This window comes from Gallus gallus, chromosome 8 (genome assembly GCF_016699485.2).
Source record: "Gallus gallus isolate bGalGal1 chromosome 8, bGalGal1.mat.broiler.GRCg7b, whole genome shotgun sequence".
NCBI classification, from domain to species: domain Eukaryota; kingdom Metazoa; phylum Chordata; class Aves; order Galliformes; family Phasianidae; genus Gallus; species Gallus gallus.
The window spans coordinates 12,488,247-12,510,836 of record NC_052539.1 but is presented as its reverse complement, the minus strand read 5'-3'; the positions used below and the strand labels follow the sequence as shown (position 1 = coordinate 12,510,836).

General features: G+C 38.1%; 1 protein-coding gene across 5 annotated transcripts in view; it reads right to left on the bottom strand.

Moving 5' to 3' along the window:
- The window catches only part of DPYD (dihydropyrimidine dehydrogenase), a 316,870-nt gene that overhangs the window by 115,513 nt on the left and 178,767 nt on the right, over positions 1-22,590 (bottom strand). For all 5 annotated transcript variants that reach the window (XR_003076346.3, XM_025152950.3, XM_025152951.3 and 2 more), the window contains one exon: positions 14,592-14,756. Coding sequence is in view for 4 of the 5 variants with exons in the window: in XM_025152950.3 (XP_025008718.1) it covers positions 14,592-14,756 (165 nt within the window). In the remaining variant the exon portion in view is untranslated. The remainder of the gene's footprint in view (positions 1-14,591; positions 14,757-22,590) is intronic.

The window sequence follows — 22,590 nt, the reverse complement described above, 5'->3', positions numbered from 1 at the left end:
AGTTCCCCCAGTCACTGATTCCTTCCAGAAACATGCAGATTTCATAAATTTCCCTTATTACTTAGCAATAAAGCTGCCTAATTTATTAGAAAACAAATTCAGTTGAAAATAAAAAGTGACAACACGTACATTGAATAATTTTGTTAAGAGTTCCCTGACTCCTGCATTAAGACAGCCAGCAATTCCCCAGGACATATCTGTCTCTTTCCATCCCCAAGAAATCCATCCTCTCTATTCCCTTGTTCCATCACCCCCAGGGCTTCCTTTAATTCACTTCCTTGGATTTGAAGGCTCAGGAAAACTAGCAGACTCTGTGCAGGTAGAAGAGGAAAATGTAGCTCAGAGGAGGAAGAAAAAAACCCTCCTCTTTACACTTTACAGCTCTGTGATCTACTTCACCATGTGACAATGCTAGTGCCAAAGCAATGCTTGGGAGCAGTAAGTGATTTTGTCAGCCTAGTTGCATCCTCCCCAGCTCCCCCACTCTCTCTCTGCTCAATTACTGTTGTAGCAATACTCTCAAAAGCACCGACAACTGCCTGATTTTGCACAAGTAGCTCGTAAGCTATGCTATTCTGATAGATGAGGGTATGGTCAAGAAGGTGTACAGGAACTGTAGGTTCTGCAGTAGGAAGAACTGTAGGAAGGCTGTAGGTCCAGTCTCCTTTTCAGCAAATTATCTGAGGGCTTTGCATGCCAGCTGTGTGGGGGAGACTTATTGATCTCCTAGCTATTTTCTCTTTTCTGGTTAGGTATCTGACTTCATAAAGAGGAGAACTTCCTCGCTCCCCAAGATCTGCCTGCTCAATGGGACAAGTTCACCTCATGAAAGAAGACAGCCTGTAAGTGTTCACAAGGTTGGAAACAAGGGATGTTTTCAATGGCCACAGTGGGACCTGTAGGATGCATCTCCACCAGAAGTTCACTGAGAATCATTTACAAGAAGTCCTTCTGGGATACTTTCCCACTGAGCAGTACAGCAGAGTATTCCAATGTACTTAATCTCACAACAACAACTGTTCTATCATCTTTTAGCGAAGCTTCATTTTCTTGTGACACTTTACCTTTCTTCTCCAGAGGCTAGAATAATTCTGCTGAAAATCAGTTACATTTCACTTCCTTAATCAGTATTGCTTTCTCTGAATGTTTTGATTTTGTAATCACTCTGCTTTGAGCAGAAAGCCAGACTAGTTCACCTCACTTCTTGAGGCCCCTGCCAAACCCGAGTTTTCAGATGATCCTATGAACATTCCCTGCACAGATATGCATGGTGTTCTTGCCCGATTCTCTTCAGAATCATCTCATACTCTCACATTAAGCAGAGAGCCACCTATCTTAAGCAATTCTGACACTGTCTGTTCAGAATTTCCCCGGCAGGGAAACCTGCTGCAGTCTTGTATTTGTTCAAACACATCTTTTTTCTCTTTATTTTGCTCTCTGTTCTCTCACATAAACTTCAGCCTATCATCCCTGCTCCCTTTTGAGGTCTGCTTCACTGCTGTCTGTACTGTTTCACTCTGTGATCTTACAGGGCCAGTTCAATTTTTCTTCATTGTTACCTACTTCTGAATTTTGTTCCCCTCTTTACTGTGTACTAAAGTGACCATTCTTCAGTTCTACTTCTTCTGCCACAATTTGAACCAATGCAGCTCTGCATTTTAATAAGAGATCAGGCCCACAGCCTAGCAGAAAGGCCACTTTCACAACTGCAGCGTACCATTCACCTCCCTCACACAACACACAAACCTCACTTTGCAGCAAAGCAAAATACCAGGCACAAAATACCAATAATTCATTCACTCCTCCTCAGATTTCACCGCTCCAAATGAACAAAAGTAGCTCTCATGAGCTGGAGGAAGACAGCCAATTCTCATCAGGCTCACATTAATGGGAACCCTAGGCTTATTTAACAATACACCTGTATCAGTAGAGATATTCCTGTGGTCCCTTAACAGCGATAGGTAGCATCAGGCTTTGGCACAAGAGAAGTGCTATGAGTTTTAGAAATACTACCTTGAAATTTAGGGCTATGACTTTTTTTCTAATCCTAACACCTAACTATTCTGTATAGACTGAAACAATACATGTAATTACAAAAATGTTAGATATGAAGCGAATTAAATGAAAATGAAATTTGGAATAGGTTAGAAATATTCAGCTTAAAAAATTAATATGTAAAAATAGGCCAGCAAAAACCATTTTTCTGAGGAGCTGAGACTGACAGGCCCAGCAGCAGGAAACAGGATAGAAAAATACTCTGTTTCTTATAGTTCACACTGAACTTTAGTGACTCATTAAAAAGGATGTATTTAGGTCTACTTGAACAAAACCTTGGTTTTAGTTGTTTTTAAACGTTTAGAAAATAAGTACTTACTGTCACATTTTCCTTTGCAATTAAATGGCTGTTCCATCTCCACTAGATATGCAACCAAGGCTTATACATACAAAAACATTTCTATTGATTTAGGAGTTACCTAAATCAGAGCACCTGCAGCAACTGACTATTTCAGAGCTCTTTCAAATTCCATAAAATACCAGACTAATACCATGAGAAGGAAGGAGTTTTGCTTTTTTGGACTGGCCACCCAATCTTACTTGTTTAATACTTGCTACCTAACCTTAACAGTGAGTACGGTTCGTTACTTTAAAGCAGAAGTTTAAAAAGGACTTGAGTATAAAAGCAGAGTGAATTGATATCTAGAATATGGGAACATGACACCTACAAGCAGTTTCATGAATACAGTTGTGTAGAAGTTTATGATCACAGTTCTTAAACTTGGTGTGCATAAAAAGTTAAGAGGATATTAATGGTGTTTGGGATACAGACTAAGATCAGTTCAGAGCCCTGTGAAAATTCTGCTTATCTACATATTTCTCTGAGGATAATATATATATAATATATATACATATACATATATATGTATATATATATCTTGGAACCTCTTATTCCCACATTTTGAAGGGAATTTGAGATCTTTTCACAGCCCCCCTTGCTAGAAAGCACAAGGAGCTGGGATAACATCCAGCAGCTGTCAGACACTGGAAGAGCTGGCTCCAGTTGTGGTGGTGCCTTTGCCTTTCTGGTCTAAGCTAGAACATGTCTGTGCAGAGCTAGCTCTCCTTCTGTAGTGCAGTTCATATTGGTGAAACAAACACTTTACTTGATCCTGAATAAAAATAAACTCTTTGATGGTATAGCTGCATCTACACTAGGGTTCTGCTAGGACAGTAGTTAGATGTGATTTTATTTTTAGTGTTCCTAGCCTACATAAGTATGAGAGCAAGATTTTTAAATATAGACCTAGCCTTCATATTTTTCTTCATTAGAGCTCTAGCAGAATGCCTAAAATGCAAACTGCATCATAGAAATTAAGTGCAGAATATGGGCTACAGGAACAGCATATATTATTACTTTTACCAAGTATAAATTTGTTTTATTAGTATTATTGTATTATACAGTATGTAAAAGAGAAAAAAGCAGAATTATCTAAATCATATAAACTCAGTGCCTCATAAAATACTAAAATCATATCATAGCCAGTAAAAATGAATGTTGTAGCTACTGTGCATTTTAAAAGATCAAGTTCTGTAATGTAACCCAATTGCCTATGAAAAACTTGAAATGAAAGTGGGGAAAAGTACTAGGGCTGGGGAGAGGTAATTGATTTGCACAGGTAATGAGGCTAGTGAAATTTTGGCATTTTTGAAAAGTTAGGAATTTTATTTTATTAGACCACAGATTGCTAATGATTTTAAACCAAAAATTTTTGCCTTTTTTTTTTTTTTTTTTAACATTGCCAGAAGGTCATTTCCTCCGCACCCAGTGGCAACTTCTACATACTAATTTTAAAACAATAACTACCCAGCAAAGGGCATTTCCTAGGGAGTAATGACTGGCTGGGAGGAGTTGATGGCCCGAGGCACTGCTGAGGGCCATTAACCCTGGCCAGTTATTAATCTCAAGGAAATGCCCTGTACCAAGGTTGTTATTGCTATTTTAAGCACAGATTTGGGGGTGTAGGAAAATGGACATCTTAGCATACAGATTTTTTTTTAATGCATGATGCAATTTCCTTTTTTGCTGTTTATGGAGGACATTTCTAGAAAGAATGACTGCTCTGCCTGACACACAGCCAAATTTCTCAGATCGTTTTGCAGCACTACATTGTATGCACAGTAGCCTACAAACCCAAAAAAGCAGTTGGGGATTTAAAAAGTCTTTCTATTCTCTGTAAATAATAGTCTGTATAGAAAAATAAAAGGAAGCTTGAGCCTTAATAAGATGAATAAAAATATACAACTATTCATGTCACAGTCAGCAGAATTACATTCTGGAATTTTTTTTAATTGCACTATCTTTATGTTTAGTGCATCTCCTTCACTGAGATTCCTGATTAATGACCACTCACATCTCTCTCCAAAAAAGGAATTTTTAGCAATGGCAATGGCCAAAAAACAGTCTGAACCAGCTCCAGCTGATGCTGGCCATTAGGGAGTTTGTCTTTTCCAATAATCATGAAGATTGGGTCATTTTCTAGGAGATAGCTGGTGAAGTACTTCAGAAACTGCTTTAATTTTCTCCTAGTTCTTACCCTAAGGCTAAAGTTTTAAAGATGAGCTCATAGTCCTCACAAAATTGTGGAAATTGTTCTTTTCTTCCAGAGATCAATAACTCACTCTCCAAATCAAAAGGATATTCTTAGCATACGTACAAATAGTTCTCCACCTTACTGCACTACATACTATTTGTCAAACTGTAGCTGTGATGGTAAAACAAACAAAATAATTCATGGCTTTATAACATGCATAGTAAGAAAGTACAGTTCTGCACAAAACTAATTTGACGGGTTTCTCAACAAAGTGGTCGTTTCCAAGTGCAGAACATAAAAGATCTTCTCACATTTCTCCTCAAGGTCCTAATTTGTCACCACCATGTACATTTGAATCACTGATTGTCAGAATCTCACTGAATTTACTGTGAGGTCATACTTTCAGTTACAAATTGCAGTGTTTTAAAGAAGGTATGTGCTTTCTTGAAATAAAATTCACTTGAGTTGGTGGTAGGAACGTGTGTTTCCAGTGTTTGCTGGGTTAGTGACCATATTCTTAAAAACAAAACATATTTAGAAGGAGATGAATTTTGTGGCAGTTGGGACCAGTTGATCGGACACATACTGCATGATCAGTTGAACACAAATGAACACACATTGTTTTTGGGTAAATTTTTAGTAGACTTCCTTGTGTTTCTATACATGGGATCATTGATGGCAACCATAGCCTTCTCTGAATAATCTCTTCCAGTAGGTTCTTCCTTAGCCCATATGTACCTTCGGCACAAGTAGTGCCCTCTGAGAGCAAGTCCTACAGTCACTGTGGCGTGTGGAGAAGCATCTCCTGACACTTCCTTCCACCTCCCCCTTCTGGTTCCAATCCAGCTGCATCCTTGCTGAGACAAGAAAATCTGAACTGCAGCCTATTCAAAATGCAGAAGTAAAATGAACCAGTACTGTGACATAGTAGAGGCTTTTTCTTTACTCTCTCTTCCTTTCCTATAAAGTCTGTGTTTGATACGCTTTATTTCAATGTTATTGAGCATTAAGGTGAGATTTTCACAGCGCTCTCTGCTACAACTTTAGTATAGCTAGCTTAGAATCAATCACTGTATATATAAATTTAGTACTGTTTTCTTCTACGTGTATCACTACATTTGTCTTCATTTAATTTTATCTGTCAGTTCATTGGCCAGTCACTCAGTAGTGTAAGATCCTTTGCAATGTCCTTATAGTTCAGCTCTTATTGTCTGCCTACAAGACTTACCATTACCAGCAGTGTTTACGTTTTTAAAATCCTCTCTCTTTTCCAGATTGTTAATAACCATTCTAAATAGCACAGAACACGGCACACATCCCCGGAGAACTTAACTGTAGGTCCCTATTCAGCATGAAAATTAAGTATTTATTCTTTAACATTGTTTCCTATCTTTAACTAGTTGTATATTCATGTGTGTTTCTTCCCTCTAATCTTACAGCAGCTTTCTTTTAAATCTTTCAGTGAGGGACCCTGTCAGACACTTTTGGAAATCAAAGCTGCCTTCATTCATCTGAGCCTCTTTTGATGTTGTCAAATCACATTTTTTAAGGTATGACCTACCACAGACCCCCCCCCCACCCCCCTCCTCCCCCCCCCCTTTTTTTTTCCTTTTTAGTAATTCTATTCTTTAGAAGAGCACTTACAAATTTGCATGCAAGGATGGAAAACATAAGGTCTGAAGATGTCTCCTAGAAAAAGAAGTGTTAGCTGACCACTTGCCAGTCCTCTACTACTTTTCAAGCCTCAAGCAAATTTGCTATAGCTAACATCATTGTAACAATCAGAAATAAATGCTGCTGATAGATAAACATTTTCCTGTACTATCTCATTTCATCACTAACACCTAAGCATCAAGATGTTTAAGTCTACAGAATCATATTTTGTAGCTAAGTCCCATCTCTGTTAATATTTTGTTTATATGAGGTTTGAGAATTTGTTACAAACCATGGAAGAGCCTTTCCCAGAAAGCTTCCTCCCTTATAAGAAAATGTGGTCTCAAAGGCCCAATACACCAACATTTCTGTTGCTAGCTTCTGTTTTTGTTCATGTATTTTTGCAAATAGAAACTGCTGTTCCTACAGAAAAGGACCTCTGGTGTAAACCCACTGGGTAAACTGAAGTTCTCGATGAATTCCTCCTTAGACTGCAGAGAGGAAAACACGTTCTGCAAGTTCATGAGGAGCTGAACAGGTGTCAGGAGAAATGAGGACAGCCTCAGGAGCTGGGAGAGTGAGAACTCCAAAGGAACATGCAGAGGTGTATTTTTCAGCTCTTCTTTACAGCAGCTCTTTTCTCCCCCTTTTCTAGGTAGCATCTTTCTGTACTATTTTTCATCCTCCGTTTTCCCTGTGGTGGAGGATGAAGAGAAAAAGGGAAGGCAGTTGTATGCTCCATGCTCTAAGGCCTCTTCTCATCTACCCATCATAGTCATGGGATATTGAAAAGTCTTGGCCATTCTTGCACTCCACATTAGCTAGAGACGAGAGATTTAGTCCCTGGGCAAGGTAGCTAGTGTGAGCACTTTACTGCAACCTCGTCCTCCCTTTTCAGCAAGGATTCCCTCTGATGTTAAGGGACTAGGCCTGCTGCCAGCTTTCTGTAGTGAAAGGGATCTTTTCCATATGGTGAATTTAACAACTGCTGTGTGGGTTTTTTCACCTCCTACTAAGCATCCATTATGGTTGGCTTTAAGAAATTTTAGCTGCAGCAATAACAACTTCTGGAGTTTTTAGTGTGATCTGTGGACCTGAAATCAGATAATCCAGGTAGCTGCTCTGCACTGCTGGGCAGTTCCATGATAACTAGTGGGCATGTTTCTGGGCAGCATGGCTTGCGTCTCCCTCACTCTGTCCTTGGTAGGTGATGTGCAAGGGTCTTTTTGGAGGCATTTACAAATTTGCAGTCCTCATTCAGGTCTACAGCACGTGGTCACTGCTGGCTCAAGGTGAGGTCCACATGGGAACAGCCCCACCTGCTTGTTTTCTTCTGAGTTTGTAGATGTGTCTTCCAAGGTGTCAAGGTGTCTGTGACTTTTCAAGTGGATACATACATATATGCATCCACTGGAGTATCAAATATGGTTTCCCTGTGTGGAAAGCTATATCTATCTATACTAGCCCAAGAAAGAAGAGGTATGTACAGAAAAAAAAGCCAACTGATGATTTGACCTTCATTTCTTCTGAACATGACTCCTGAAAACATGGATAAGAAGGTTCTGCCTTTCACTTTCCCTAACTACAGAAATTACAAATGTTGTTCAAATTCCAAATACAAATGTTAAAAAAATTAATACAGTACATAATCTGAATACATCATACTGACTTCTATGTCGAAATGTAAATAGTGTGTATAGTACACAACATCCCACAGACCGCTGAACACTCACCAAAAGTAAAAATCATAATAATGCCTGCAATAGTACTCAAGTTATTCCTAACATGCCTAGTGAGAAAGACAAGTTATACCTGTTCTTACAATAAAACTGTGATGTCTACGAATCCTCTATGTCTTAAAAAAAAATAATAATCCAACCTATATCCCTTCTATATTTCAAAGAAGAACCATAGCAAAGATTTTTTCAGATATATTGGTCAGTTCCTCCCAGTAACCAGATTATAGAAGGTCTACTGTTAGTGCAGCCAGAGAGGATAAAAGTTTACAAATAATACAGATGTTTTTCATTGCACTAGTTGCCTTGTTTCATATCTGCATGGATATATACAATATATAATGTAATATAATATTACTAAGAACTTCAGGAGATTTTTATCTTTTTTAGACAGTGCTACAAATAATTGGTTATCAGCCTGAAACCCAATGATCTGCTCTCACTCACTCTCTGGCATGGCTAGTCCTGACAGGTGTTCCCAGGACATTCTGAACAAAACTGTTGAGCAAAAATATATCTTTAACAGTTTCAGCCTTGAGAAGCTGCTCTCTTGCTGACTAACTGTCAGGAGGACTGTCAGCAACATTCCGCACGCAGCAGAACAAACATTAGGAAGACAAGATGTTTCAGCTTAGTTTTGGGGTCCTAGAGTACCGACTGTTTCTGGCAGAAGAGGTTTCTCAATTCAACATGTCACGACACCAATATCTGAATTACAGAACCAGTGTCACAGCTGACAATCTGGTATCCTATACAAATTCCTTAAAATCATACAGCAGCTCAAACTCATTCATGTTCAGAAAGGAGACCAAAAATTTACTTCTAGGACCTCAGTATACAAATACAACAATATCGAAAAATATTCTGTATGGCATCTTCCAAGATCCCAGTTTTTTATTTTACAAATTTCTCATACATTTTTTGGTTTGTGATGGACTTTCACCAGCCCTATGGTGAATGACATTTCCCACACAATCTATTTTTCTTCTTTAAATATCATTCCAAAGGCCTTTATCAGTAGCGCTGTAACCTCCCCTGCATGTGCTCAGACACAAACAATTTACGTATTGAGATTTTAAAAATGAATTTGCTTACTTACAGGTATCAATTATGCGCTTGGGAAGGTGATAAAAGACTACCTGGCAGTTGTGCCCACCACCATCTCACCAGCATCCAGTAGATAAGTGTTTTAGCCCTTTGAGACATTTGTCTCCTCAAATTTTTCCTCCCCAGTGCAAATGCTGAAGAGGCTTCAGGGTGATATGAAGCCCTAAAGTCTTTGGCTTGCTGCAAGGTATTGTAAATACACAGACCTGCTTATGGGAGTGGAAGAATAGACATCTGTGTAAGTAGCTGATTAACCAACTCAAACGAGCAGGCTTAGCTACGATAAGCAAAAGTTTTGGATGAGCGCCAGTTTGAAGGCTTTTTCTGAAGAAAAAAGTGCTACTGGCAATATATCCAATTCCTCTGCAATCACCAAAAATGATTCTCCAGACTTTCAATTCCACTGTGCATACAGCTCCTGATTTTACTGGTACACGGAGATTTACTGCCATTACCAGTATTCACAGTTCCCAGCCCAGATAACAACTACGTTTTAACTGATGTCAAATAGATGAATATTAAACATCAGCAATAAGTTCTCTTGCAAGGTTCTGTAGTTCTTCTTCAACTTTCTCAGCCAGTTTCTACTGATTATTATAGCTTGTAGACTTGCATAAGCAAAAGCAATACTTTGTCCTTTAAATTCTTTGTTCCTGATCATATCATGGGGTGAATTCTACTTGCCCAAATTCATATTTCTTAAGTGTCCTGTTTCTTTAATATATGATAAAATCTCATTTTGTCTGGAAAGTACACCAATACACTATACAGTCAGGTAGCTCCTTATTAAATAGAATACAAAAGCTGGACATACTGTGGCATCAGTGTTAGATCATTTGTCCAGCTACCTAAAGCATTTCAAATAACACCTGTCCAAGCAAACAAGTGCTCAGGGAGCATCCATGCAACAAAAACTTCGGGAAAAAAATTACCCACTCCGGCCCTTTCCCAAGTCCTGTTCCTGAGCAGAACACCCCCCCGTCTAGTTTGAGTCAGCTATCCCTGCCATGTACCTCCAGGGTCATATCTTGCCTGTTTGCTGTAAAGCAAAGGGCGAAAACAGGAAGGCCCTGACACTGAGCAAGTACTACTCAGCATGAGTTGAAACACTTGTGCATTACCAACACTGTTTTGGTCACAAATCTACAACACAGCACCATACTGGCTGCTATGAAGAAAGGTAGTTTCATGCCAGCCAAGCCTGATACCCCACCAAAGGAGGAACTCTTCACCAGGAAGGGAGAAAGCATGGGTCTGTTGTGGGCTATTTCTGCTTGAGTCTTTGGAAACATGGCCATTTCAAAATCCTCAAAGTAGGTTTTAGGGGAAGTCATCCTCGTGCTCGTTATGATGTTGAGGTAATATTTGTATTACATGGTGATACCTTTTATTGGTCTTGCCCCAAGTAATCCCCCTACAGCAGGGAGGAGTGAGAACAGACTACCTGACTACTTGAGCTTGCAGAAGACATTTATCTCAAACAAGTGCTAATTAGTATCAATCAGAAGAATTTGATTATCAGTATTTTTCCTTCACTTTTTTTTCTTGAGCTTCAGACTAATATACCATGTGACAAATAACTTGCTATCTTTTGGGAGAGAGGTGCAAAATTTATCAATAAGGGATCAGCTTTCCACTAATTCAGAAGGGATATTTTTCTATTACATTTAGGACTGTGAAGTTAATAACATCATCGTTCTGAGTTTTCTCAGTGTCAAGTTCTCAGTCTCTAGCACTAAATAAAAAAAAAATCAATTTTATTCTGATTATTAATTGCATAGAATGATAGATCCAATAGTATCAGATACTCTACGTGGTCAAAAAGGAGAAAAATATAAATATTTCATAGATACATTAAAAAAACTTAGTTAACCATGTGAGGAAGATGCTTGGATATAACAAAGGCAGGCCAATATAAATAAGTAAACACAGTATCTGGGAAAGAAACAAGAGGTGACAAACAGTAACAGGCCTATTTCCTTCTCACTTTCATAGCTCCCTCTCTGACTGAAAGGATATTTTGTGGGCATACAGGAGAGCAGTGGACACTTTTTCATGCTACCTCCTTTGAAAATTTAACTATAAACAATGACGAATAAAACCATGTTTTAAGTGGTATCAAAAAGTTGCTAAAGTAATACCTCATTGAGAGGACTGAAGTATCAGAAGGACAACAATCCCATTTTTAACTGCAGATCTTAAACAGAGAAGCATCTTATTTATTATAAAGTATATACAATTCTTGGTCCTGTGCTGCGAATAATGCATAATTACTTTGTTTTTGCTGTTGCTATTGTTTTCTGGAAAAAGAAACAACAGTAATAGTGATACTAAATTGACTGTAGGGAGAAAAAAAAAAAAAGGCAAAGTTGAAACAGCAAACATTTTGATAATATTTCAAAAATAAACCTACAAAATCCAGATCATTTTTTCTTGTTTCACCTCTGCTTTGACTATTAAAATATTTAATTCACTCCCCAGTAGTATGGATGCAAGTTCCTGCCATTGGCAGTTTTTGCCCAGGTCCACTCAAATTGGATTCAGGGTCAAAGAAGAGAATACTGGTAAAGGCTGCAGCCAGAGAGGACTGGAAGCAGGAATCAGGTCTCCTGCCAATGGGGAGCAGACAGTGTGTTTGTGCAAGGGGGATGCTAATTCCTGATCTGTAGGGGGCAAGAAGTCACAGCTACATATTATACACTGAGCTCTGCCAGGTGGTTCTCTTTTGTAAAACCCCTTGCAAATTTTACTTTAAATCCTAGGCTTTATTAGGGGAATCGAGCTGCATCTTATGCATTACGGATTGCTTCTTTCTAAATACATGTGATATGGTGCTCTTGCGACATTAGCTTCCAATAAGGTAAACATTTTGCTTGTATCTTTTTAATTTGTAAAGAAAATTCGACTTTAAACTGCTTGCATTACAGAGCAGAAGCGATTATGTAACAGTTTTGATTTGTCTTTAATATTTACCGTAGCAAGGTGAGGTTTCTGTAATTACTTGTGTCCTCATCTGTACTTAGTTTTTTTTTTCTGAGTGGAAAGTGTCATTCACTGGTTGTTAATTAAGTTCACCCAGACATAAATTTCTTTTGGTTTTAAACAAACAAACAAACAAACAAATAAATAAAACATCCAAATCACATCAAGTTTGAAAAGCCTTTTTAGAGGAGAAAGCAGGATTTGAGGAAAATAAATAAATAAATCTGCAAGCTCTAATTATTCAAAGCGTTTCAAAATAAGCACCAAGAGTTCTCTACTCCTCAAACAAAAATCTGTTTAAAGTTAGCAACAAATTTACCGTTATAGCTGTGACAGTTCTTAGTTGAGTTCATTGATAGATTTTAACAATCTCCAAGAGTAATGGCAAGGTGCAGTGGTGGGCGTTGTGCTCCCTGCCCACACTGCGCTGTCAGCCGTATGGAATCTTGTACAAATCCTTCTTCGTTTTTTGGCTCAAAGCTTGCTTTCTGAGGCATTTCTTGCGATAGGACTCTGACTTAGATGAGAGATGGGCGTTGCCGTGTGGCAATCAACATCACTGTGTGGACAATTTTACATTTGAAAGCATTTCTTTGGAGCTGCTTGCCTCTGGAAGAGAGTGCTCCAGAGTGGTTACTGGTGGAAGATCTGGCCTGTGACTAAATAGTCCCAGGTTGGTGAGGGAAAACTGGGGAATGATACCATCGTGCTCTGTAAAAAACAGGATGCAGATGGGCATCCCTGCTCCCTCTTATCTGCTGGCAAGGCCCGGAAGATGGTAACAAAGCAGTTTCTGCTGAGATCCCAGAGCCAGTAGCTGCCACTCCAAGGAGAACTGACTCAATCACTTTGGATTCGAGCTGTAAATCAGAAGAGAGCTGACTCGACCACTTTGAACTTATTTATAAGTTTGTACTGCCATCACAGTCATCATCGGCATCGCCGTGGTCACCATCATCGTCAACAGAACAAGAATGCCCAATGACCCACCACTACTGAAGATCAATGACTGAACTATGAACCATGTTGGACCATGGTGGTGACTATCTCCCTCTTGCTTCCTATAAAGACTCCTTGTTTCTATTTGCTGTCTTTTCTATCGTCCTTCTCCCCTTCCCCATCTCTCTGAATTACTCGGATTTGTAATAAACTGGTCGGACCAACATTTGAACCGTTGTTTCTTAATCTCAAGCTGGGTATACATATATCACAGAACCTCCTCTCCCTCTTAAAAATTGGAGCAAGACACAGCCACAGCAAACAGGAGCTGAATGTACATTCTCAAAGTAATAACCCATATACAGAGGGATGATCAGAAGACATCCACCCTGGGAACTATAGAAGAGTGGGATTTCACCTCACATGCAGAGCTAGGTCACCTAAACTAAGGATTTTCCTTTTGAAATGGTTGCTAGTGCTTTCACTTGTGGAAGAGAACAGTTTAGCCTAAAGCACAAAGTTCTGTGAGAGATTTTTGGTGAAGATTGCAATAGGAGACCATTCCCACAGCAGTCTGCCTACGTGTGATATCCAGGACTTAGACAAACGGTGTTAAAGTCAGAGAATTACAACATTATCCTTAGGTTCACACTTTCACTATTATGAAGCCCAGCCATGGTAAATAAAGTGATGTGAACCTGAGCAAAGAAGCACACAGCCCATGTATAATGAAGTAGGACATTATACACGCAGCATTTAACTTCTACTGTCAATAAGATGTGCTTATGCACTCTTATTTCAACTTCAGGAAGAAGAGAAAAATCTGACTGCCTTCATGTCATAATGTACTCAGGAACGTTCTCTTATTTTGTTCATAGCTGAACCACAGAGGTAATAATTTCAAGACAGAAGATACCCAGGCTGTGGGATTTCAAGCTTTATCCATTTGAGATGATGATTGAGGTGAATTTTTCTTTCCACCTTGTTGTTCTTATTCAGTAGAACAGGAGCTGAAAAACACTTACATCAGCTAGCTGGCGTCATTGCTCACAACTTTAATTATTACCTTCTAGACAGATATTCCCCATAGCCAAGAAGGCTCTAAAAAACCTCTCTCCATGTAGCAAAGCTAACTTCAAGTCAGTGTTGTTTCTTTTCTCCTAAAGCAGGTAATTACTTATCTTTGATATTTGGTTTAACAATGAAAAGAGCAAAGACTGCTTTCATAATCAAATTCAATTCACAATGAAAATGAATACTATAGGTTTCATCTTTAAATATGATCTTAAATACAAACATATTCACAGAAGCGCTGATAAGCATCCATACTGGGATCAGCACTTTGTTTATTACCTATCTGAACATAAACATCAGCCTAACTGAAAACAATTGTTCTCTGTTTCTGTAGAAAAGATATCACAGCATTTGCTGTCATAAAAATTATTTGGATGAGCTTTTCTGTTTCTTTAATAACAATCATCTGTAAAGAAATTGGCATTCTACTTACTAAACATTAAATAGATGAGTCTTTACAGATCTATGAACGGGAGTTTTTAAATATACTTCACGACTGAGTGGTACTTACTTGTTTTGGGAAGTCACTCTTCAGTTCAGTAATACTTTTACACCAATATGCCGCTGTTTTCTCACTGATCAGTTCAATGTTTAGAAAAGAGCCTTGGCCTGGGCCATAGATGGGACCCGAAGTAACTCCACGCACAATCCTTGGAGAAACATTGGTCACAATATCCTGGAAAACAGTGATGCCTGATCAGAAGTCAGAGTCACAGGTCCAGTGCTTAGCAAACCTGTACATCAGACTTCACATACAAAGTGATATGATTAAAAGAGATCAAAATAAAAAAAATTAAGATCATTGCTGCAATCTACATTATTTCTGAAGGTAAACATGAGGTTAGCAAACAATTTTGAAATAGACAATTAACACGCAAAATGTTGACTTGTTTAGTAGTCTTAATTAAGCTACAATGTCACCATATCTATATTTACAAAGGACTGTAAATTCTGATATTATTTAAAATTAAAGAGAATCATATATAGTAAAACATTCTTTTTGCCAATTTTCAATTAAAAATAATTTTGACTAAAGGTCATTTATTTACAAATGTATTGGAATTATTTGTTTAAGTATCCCTCCTCACCATCTTGTCATTTTTAGTGAGATAACATGAACCTCCATTAGTATATAGCAATTAAGGTCAATTTACATATTTTAATTGAGAACCATCCCATATAAAACAATTAGGGTAATAGGCATACTAACTGGATTTCATAACATTTGGACGTTTTTCCAACTAGATAGACAGGAAACCTTAATTAGCATTAATTAGCACTGATCTGCATATGTTTGATAAGGCATACCCTTGCCACAAAAGATTATTTACTCCTAAATCTGCCAAATGCTACAGTTACAGAGGATAAAGGGACTTTTCTTCACACTGTATGTAAATTTGGGATAATCTTCATTTGTTTATAAAGTTGAATTACTTATTATACAGTAAATATGCACTAATATTTTATTGTGATAGCTAATTATATGTCCATTTACATATGTAGAAATGATTCAAAGTAATCTCCCCAGTTCATCTATTTTAAGGCCTAATAACAAATCTGGAACTTGAGCATCACGATAATTCCTAATTTTCCTATTAAAACCTTTTCCCTTAATCACAAAAGCTTCACCTCCCTCTCAACAGTTAAGCTATATTTTCAGAAAAAAAAATTATCTGGAATGTTTTTGGAGCTGATGCAAACCCAAAACAAACTGCAAAGTACACTCCCCTCATTCCCAAAACAGTTTACACAAATTGCAGTTTATGCAGAAGAACCATTTGTATCAGTTTGCTCTGCATTAGCCTCTTTTTTCACTCCCTTTAAACAGCCTCAGAGGAAATTGCCATTTGACTCCATCCCAGAAAGCTATTCCTACATATAAGCCAGTGCTATTGCATCAACCAGCATGGGAAAACAAGTGAAGCCAATGACCAGACTCCCGCAAGCACAGTGTATGCTAATTTCCAGCAAGTGGGTGTTACTCTGACCGTGCTTCAAGTTGCCTGGAGCTTCATTCTCTCTTTCTTCTGACTCTGGATGAGTCAGAATCTTTGCAACCAAGGAAGCACTAAGTCCATGCCACCAGCCCATCCTCTGGGTCAGCGAATAGGGCATGATTCCCACCCTGTGGCAGACTTGTGGCTGTGCGTGACAGACAATGCTTGGAGGCTTCTATGGAACTGGTTGTTGTCTTAATGCGTACATGTTTTGTTCCTCTCCCACTCTCTCTCATTTTACTAAAGGTAAGAATTCAAAGATTGACATATTACAGCCTTGAAAAAAACTCTTGTGGGACAGTCACAAAGCCTCATTCTGCTTCCATAGAAAAACACTCTGAAGTTCCTGCATCTGCCTTGGGTTTTCTGGCAATCTCATCTAAGAACAGAGACCCTTGTTGAGACCCTGCAACTGTTGTTGAATCCCCATGGCTTCAACTTGCTCCTTCCTGCAGTCATCGCCAACATCTGAGGACCAATTTATCTCTGCAGGACTCCATGAAGCTGAATCGGGTAATGCACAGACTTTGCAAACCATCTCAAAAGCAGCCACCCTTCACATTAATGACCACAAGAGATGCACAGAGCCGCATGAAACAGTAAACACACACTTTTTTTTTTTTTTTTTTTTTGTCTATATTTCCTTACTCTCTTGAATTTTCTTTGAGATTCTGTGAGATCCCCTTTGGTGCTCAGAGCCCTTTCCCTTCTGTGCCCTGCCAGCTCACAGCTGCTCTTTCAGTCAGCAGCTCCCACTGCCTCCACACTGCCTAGGTCTCACAGGGCCTCTCTGCTGCGCCCTGCACCACTTTGTTATCTTTCCTGACCAAGCTGCTTCTGCTTCCAAAAGTCCTTCTTGGCTTTGAAATCCAAACATTACCACCTGGCTCTTTTGTCTTGGTTCCTCCCAAGAGGAATGGGCTGTCCTTTTTCAAGATCCCATTACTCATTTGCCTCTCCTAGCTCAGAGTGAACAGGATGGAGAGAGTTTGTAATGACTGACACGCTGGCACCTCTCCTGGCTCTTGTTAGCACATGACAGCCCCAGACACAAGGAGACTCACAGTTCAAGGAAACAAAATGGAATTTATAACTTATGTGATGATTCAAGGAATCTGTCTATGTACATACAGAATGAAATCACACAAGTGACAGAAAATTTTCTCTTTGAGATAAGTGTGAAATACCCATACAAAACTTGCCTTACTGTTGTCTTCAGTCTCATGCCACAGTTATGACAGCTAAGCAGGGAGATAATCAGGCAAGGCATCTAAGTTATTTTGCTAAGGCCACATTAGATGGACAATCCTGGTGGCTGGCCAATTGTTAGGGTTTGTCCCCAAAACAGCAGGCAAGACAGCTACAGTTACCACAGTGCTCCAGCACACCAGGGCTGGGACATAGAGTCTTTGGTTGTTCTGTTTGAATTCTGATTTTCTCTGTTTGTAGAAATGGGGTGGACAAATGCTGGTGCTCATCATTACTCTTTTGAAACTTCAGGAAAAAGCAGAATTTTTCCCCAGTTATGCACACAACCCTTTTACTCTTGATATGTGAATAGAAGCTACCAGGGAACTGATGCAAGAAACCTGAGACACTTTGGCATATCAACCTACAAACTATTTTGACTTTAAGAAGAGCAGGCTGCTACAGAGATGACCCCACTGATATATTGGTCTGGATGCAGGTAACAGTATATGTCTGCATATAGGAATAGCAGAATGTCCTCAAACTCCAAAATGAAGCAAATTTTTCTTACCTACCCATGAGAACAGAAGCAATAAAGGAACTGTCAGAAACATGGCATGAAGTTTTCATGTACCATGAAGTCTGAGGATAAAAAACTCTTAATGCATGAAGTGCTACTGAGGGAGAACAAATCTTATCTCTGACCACACAAAAATATGAAGCTACAGGGGAATAAATAAATAAATAAATAAATAAATAAAAGACCAAAAAATATATCCGTATTGGCAAAAGTAAACAGAACAGTCCATAGAGAATTCATTCATTTCCTGAGGAAATGTCACAAATTAATCTAGATTTCAGGATTAGGAAAACTGTATCCCACACTAGATTCCAGCAGAATCTACAGAACTACATACTGTTGGAAAGTTAATGCAAACCAGGAGGAAACAGTGAGAACAAATGGAACTGAGGGCCAATTGTGACTCATGAATATTTCAGTTACTGATTTTTTTCTTTTGCTTCAAAAGTTGATTCTCCTCCCCAGCAGGGCACAGTAACAACTGTATCAATCCCTCAAATATTTCTAGCACAGGAGATCAGCAAAACAGTTATGTTAAACAGATAAAAGTGCCAATATCCATCTGATGTGGAGTCCCCTTTTCTGCTTAAGAACAATTCTCCTATTCTGATGACTTCAGATTGTGTTAATTTGCACTATACATATATTTTTGTTCCTGTTTGTTAATTAAAATGCTAATAATCATCTGAGGCATTGATCAGGCCCCATTTCCCTTAATAATCCTTGAAGTCTGCAGTTGGATCCTTGAATTCCAAACTGCCTAACTCTTACGGTCTGTGAGTTTTGAGACAGGATCTTTCAGATAAACCCCAAATACAGCCATTTTCTATAAAGCTATATTTAAATGAAGGTGCAAATCAAGATAGCAGCCCGTGCCTTATTATTCCCTCTAGAACTTGTTCTATTTCACATTTTGTACATATTTATAGTTAATGATTGCCACAGATTTTTGTATTGTCAAGACATAACCATGCTGTTTTTAAGCATCGAGACACTTTTATGTTTGGGCAGACATTCTGAGTTTTAAGGAACACAATGGGGTGTCAGGCACAGTGCTAGATCAAGCAATACACACATTTATTGTGTGTTTCTGCTAAAGTGATCAGTAGAGAAATAATTCACATTGCAAATATTAACATTGGCATCTGTAGGTGTGAAAGTTAATGACCTGTAGAAATGAATCAAGCCATTCACTCCTCTCTCATAGATATTGTTTTGGGGGAATCAAAAAGACAGCTCTTCATTAGTGGGGTTCACACTTTTTTTTCCACAATCATCTCTGATAGAAATTAAAAAAAAAAAAAAAAAAAAGTTTGGAGAAAAATGTTGCTTGTAGAACTGTGGAATATAAAATAAAAACAGTCTCCCAAAAGGTATACCATAGCCTCATGCCAACACAATTAACATAGATATATTAGGCAAATATAAGAACCACAAGTGTAAAGCTGTATTGTTTTTCATATCCAAGCTCTAATACATTTCTATTAATTAGAAGATCTTGAAGCATTCTTTTTCATCCTTTTTTTTTTTTTCTCAAAATACGGTAACTAATTGTATTTTAATAAACACTTGATATAATAAAGAAGCTTTAGAGAGCACATGTACTTGTGACATGGAAAGAAAACTACAAATGGTACTTTAAATTAATATATTAACCAGTTGTGCAAATATTCAGTCCTGAAGTACACATGGTCAGCAGTGCAAAGATCTGCAGTACAATTAAGGTTCCTGGGAAGATTCAGAGATTTTATAAATACAATGAATGAAACTATAGCAAGCATTAACTTGCTTTTTTCACCCTGGAAGACTTCTGAGACACAGAAGAATTTGCCTCACAGTGTTGGCCTTCAAAGTCAATGAAAGTCACAAAATAGATCAAGCATTTTTCAGCTTTAACTTATTAAAGCAGACAGAATTTAGTGACCTTTGCCAATTTCTTTTCATTAATATGAGAAAAAAAAAGATTTAATACAATGAGTAGATTACTACTTTTTACAAAGTTAATTTGATCTTTCTTCCAGTGAGCAAGGACATTACACTTGCCAAGTGGAGTATCTGTCTATACAGTCCTGGGGCTGCAACTCAATGTCAATATCAGCCAGGATGCAGCCACACTGTCCTCATCATGAAGAGAAGATCTAAATAAATATCTTGTTAAAAAAACTGTAGTTGAGTATCCTAATACAGCATACTTAAGGTTAGTAAACAGTAAGTTGGAATATGAATAAAAGCCCAAGTGTAAATTTCTGCTTCGTTAAATTCAATACACAACCTTCATTGTTCAAACAACAAAACACATTATATGAAAAATGCAGGTATTTAAGCAAATTCTAGTGGACTCTTTTCCCCACATAGTCAAAGAGCTATTGAAAGAGCTGCAAAGATTTCAAAACATAGTACAAGTGAAACATTGTTTAAAGTTCATTTGCTAAATGCTCTTATCAATCCCTCAAGATCAAGTTTTAGTTTTCCCTATAGTTTTCACTAATTACAGTAGAACTCAATGTACAGTTTCACCAATTTAAAAATAAGGAGGAGAAGGAGAGGTGCCCTGTTCTGCCTAATATTGCAGTCGTTACAGCATTCTGGAAATCTGGCTCACTACTGTTTGCACACCCTCACAGATATGAATGGCATCACAGACTTATGTCCTCATAATTCCCTGCCAACTCTCATTCAAGGTCTTCTGATGATTTGCCTCTTCTGTGACTCAGCTGTCTAGCCAGACTGTGTCTAGTATCACCCCTTCTGGAGTTCTAACCATCTACAAAAAGGCAAGTGAAACCTGAAGCAACAATACTACTTCACACAGTACTGTTCCTATACACCCTTTATGAGTTGTTCTTCACTTTCTCTCCTACATCAGAGCTGTGAGGCATGTGATATTTCCATAGGGTTCCTTTTCTGAGAGTCAGGTTAGGGACTTGCTTTCTTGAATTTCTCCATAGCTCAGAACTTTTCCAGCTGAGCTTGTCTGCTCCTTTTAGCAGAAAGCTAAATCCACTGCAAGAACCTTCATAAACAAATTCCATCCATTCTACCAGGTAATACCATGCAAATTAATGGAGCTCATTAGCTTCAACAAAGACCTTCCCTGATCCTGCTGGATTTTTATGATGTATTGTCAGGTTGGTTCATGAAGCAGGGCAGGTAAATTCACTTATGACTTCTGTCCAAGGAAGTTAGACATGGCAGATGGCACCTTGCCATGCACAAACTGTCGCACTGTTTTCCAGGTTATGGTGCAGACAGTGCCACTTGTTGATTTTCAACTATTTGTATGAAGTATTTTAGTTTACTTTGGACATGGAATTAAACAGAGTTTATGCTTTCCATAAAAGAAAAAAAAACTCAGCAAAGTTGCTTCCACACTCTTTCTTCCTCTTCCCTTCAGTGAATACTTAAAAAACAAACAAACAAACAAAACAGAAACTACCTTAACAGAAAAACTTATCTCGGAACACCCCACCATGCAGAAACTTCTCTAATCTCTCCACTGCCAGCTATAAGCAATTTAGTGCTATACAGATGCCTCCTTTCTTCCTTCACATTTGTGAGTGAAGTCTAAACTTAGCCTGCTCTTTCCTCTTCACTGCTTTGCTTCTCTTCATGATAGATAGGATACGATAGAATGATGTAAAATAATTATTTTTCAAGTTCTTCAGTGAAAATAAGAACTGTATTAAAAATCTATTATTTTCTCAGCTTTCCACAATCATTCACATTGGTAATTTAAAGCATAAGAGTGCTGATCTCTCCACTAATACAGAAAAGACCTTGAAAAAGAGCCATGCTTTTATTTAGCAATTACACTTCTTCATATTTTACTTATTCAATCAATATGCTATACAGGGAAAAGAATATTTTAATATATTCCTATCTGTCTTTTGATGGCTGTTTGTCATGTGCTTGCAACATAGCGTTAATCTGATTGGTCATTTGTTGTTGCTGTTTTTTTTTCCCTAACAATGAAAGCATGCAAATACCAGAAGTCTGGAGTAGAAACAGTGCTTCTAAATTTTCCTTAATGTTAAACTCTATTTTTATACTGAATAATCAGTTATACAAAGAGTGAACAAAAACAAACAAACAAAAAAGAGCATTACCTTGTCATAAATGTTTTTACAACATTAAACTATGTCATTTGTGTTTATTAAACCAATTTAACATTGTAATTTCAGCAAGCAAGCTAGCTTTCCAAATCAATAAGTTAGTATAGAAGACTGGAGCCCCATAAGGGAAAAAGTAATGCATCAGGATTTTGGAACAGAACTGCTGAAGCACTTAAATTGCGTGAAAGACAAATGACAACTGCTTAGAGGCTTTGTTACCATGCATTTGACATTTTTTATACACTCATTAGTGCTTTAAGATACAAATGTAAGAACGCATGAGAAACTTCAAAATTTACAGATGTCTAACTTAATTTGAAACTAAGCTTTTGCCATGTTTGCTTGCTTAGCATACCACTTTTCTTAGCAATGTAGTTTTCAGACAGCAGGCCAACACTCTTGGTAACTTATGATTAAGAAAGCAAAAAACCAAGCTCTTTGGATAATCTAAACAGACCAGAGTATAAGGGAAGAGTTTACTCTTTTTGCCTTAGAACAATCTCAGGGCAATGCCATCCCCATTCCAAGTCAAGTAAGAATCACCTGCTGCCCTGGCTTAAAACAGCAGCAGTATCCCAATGCTTCTTTAATTCATACATGACGATTTGGCTAGAATTCTTAATTTTATAGCTC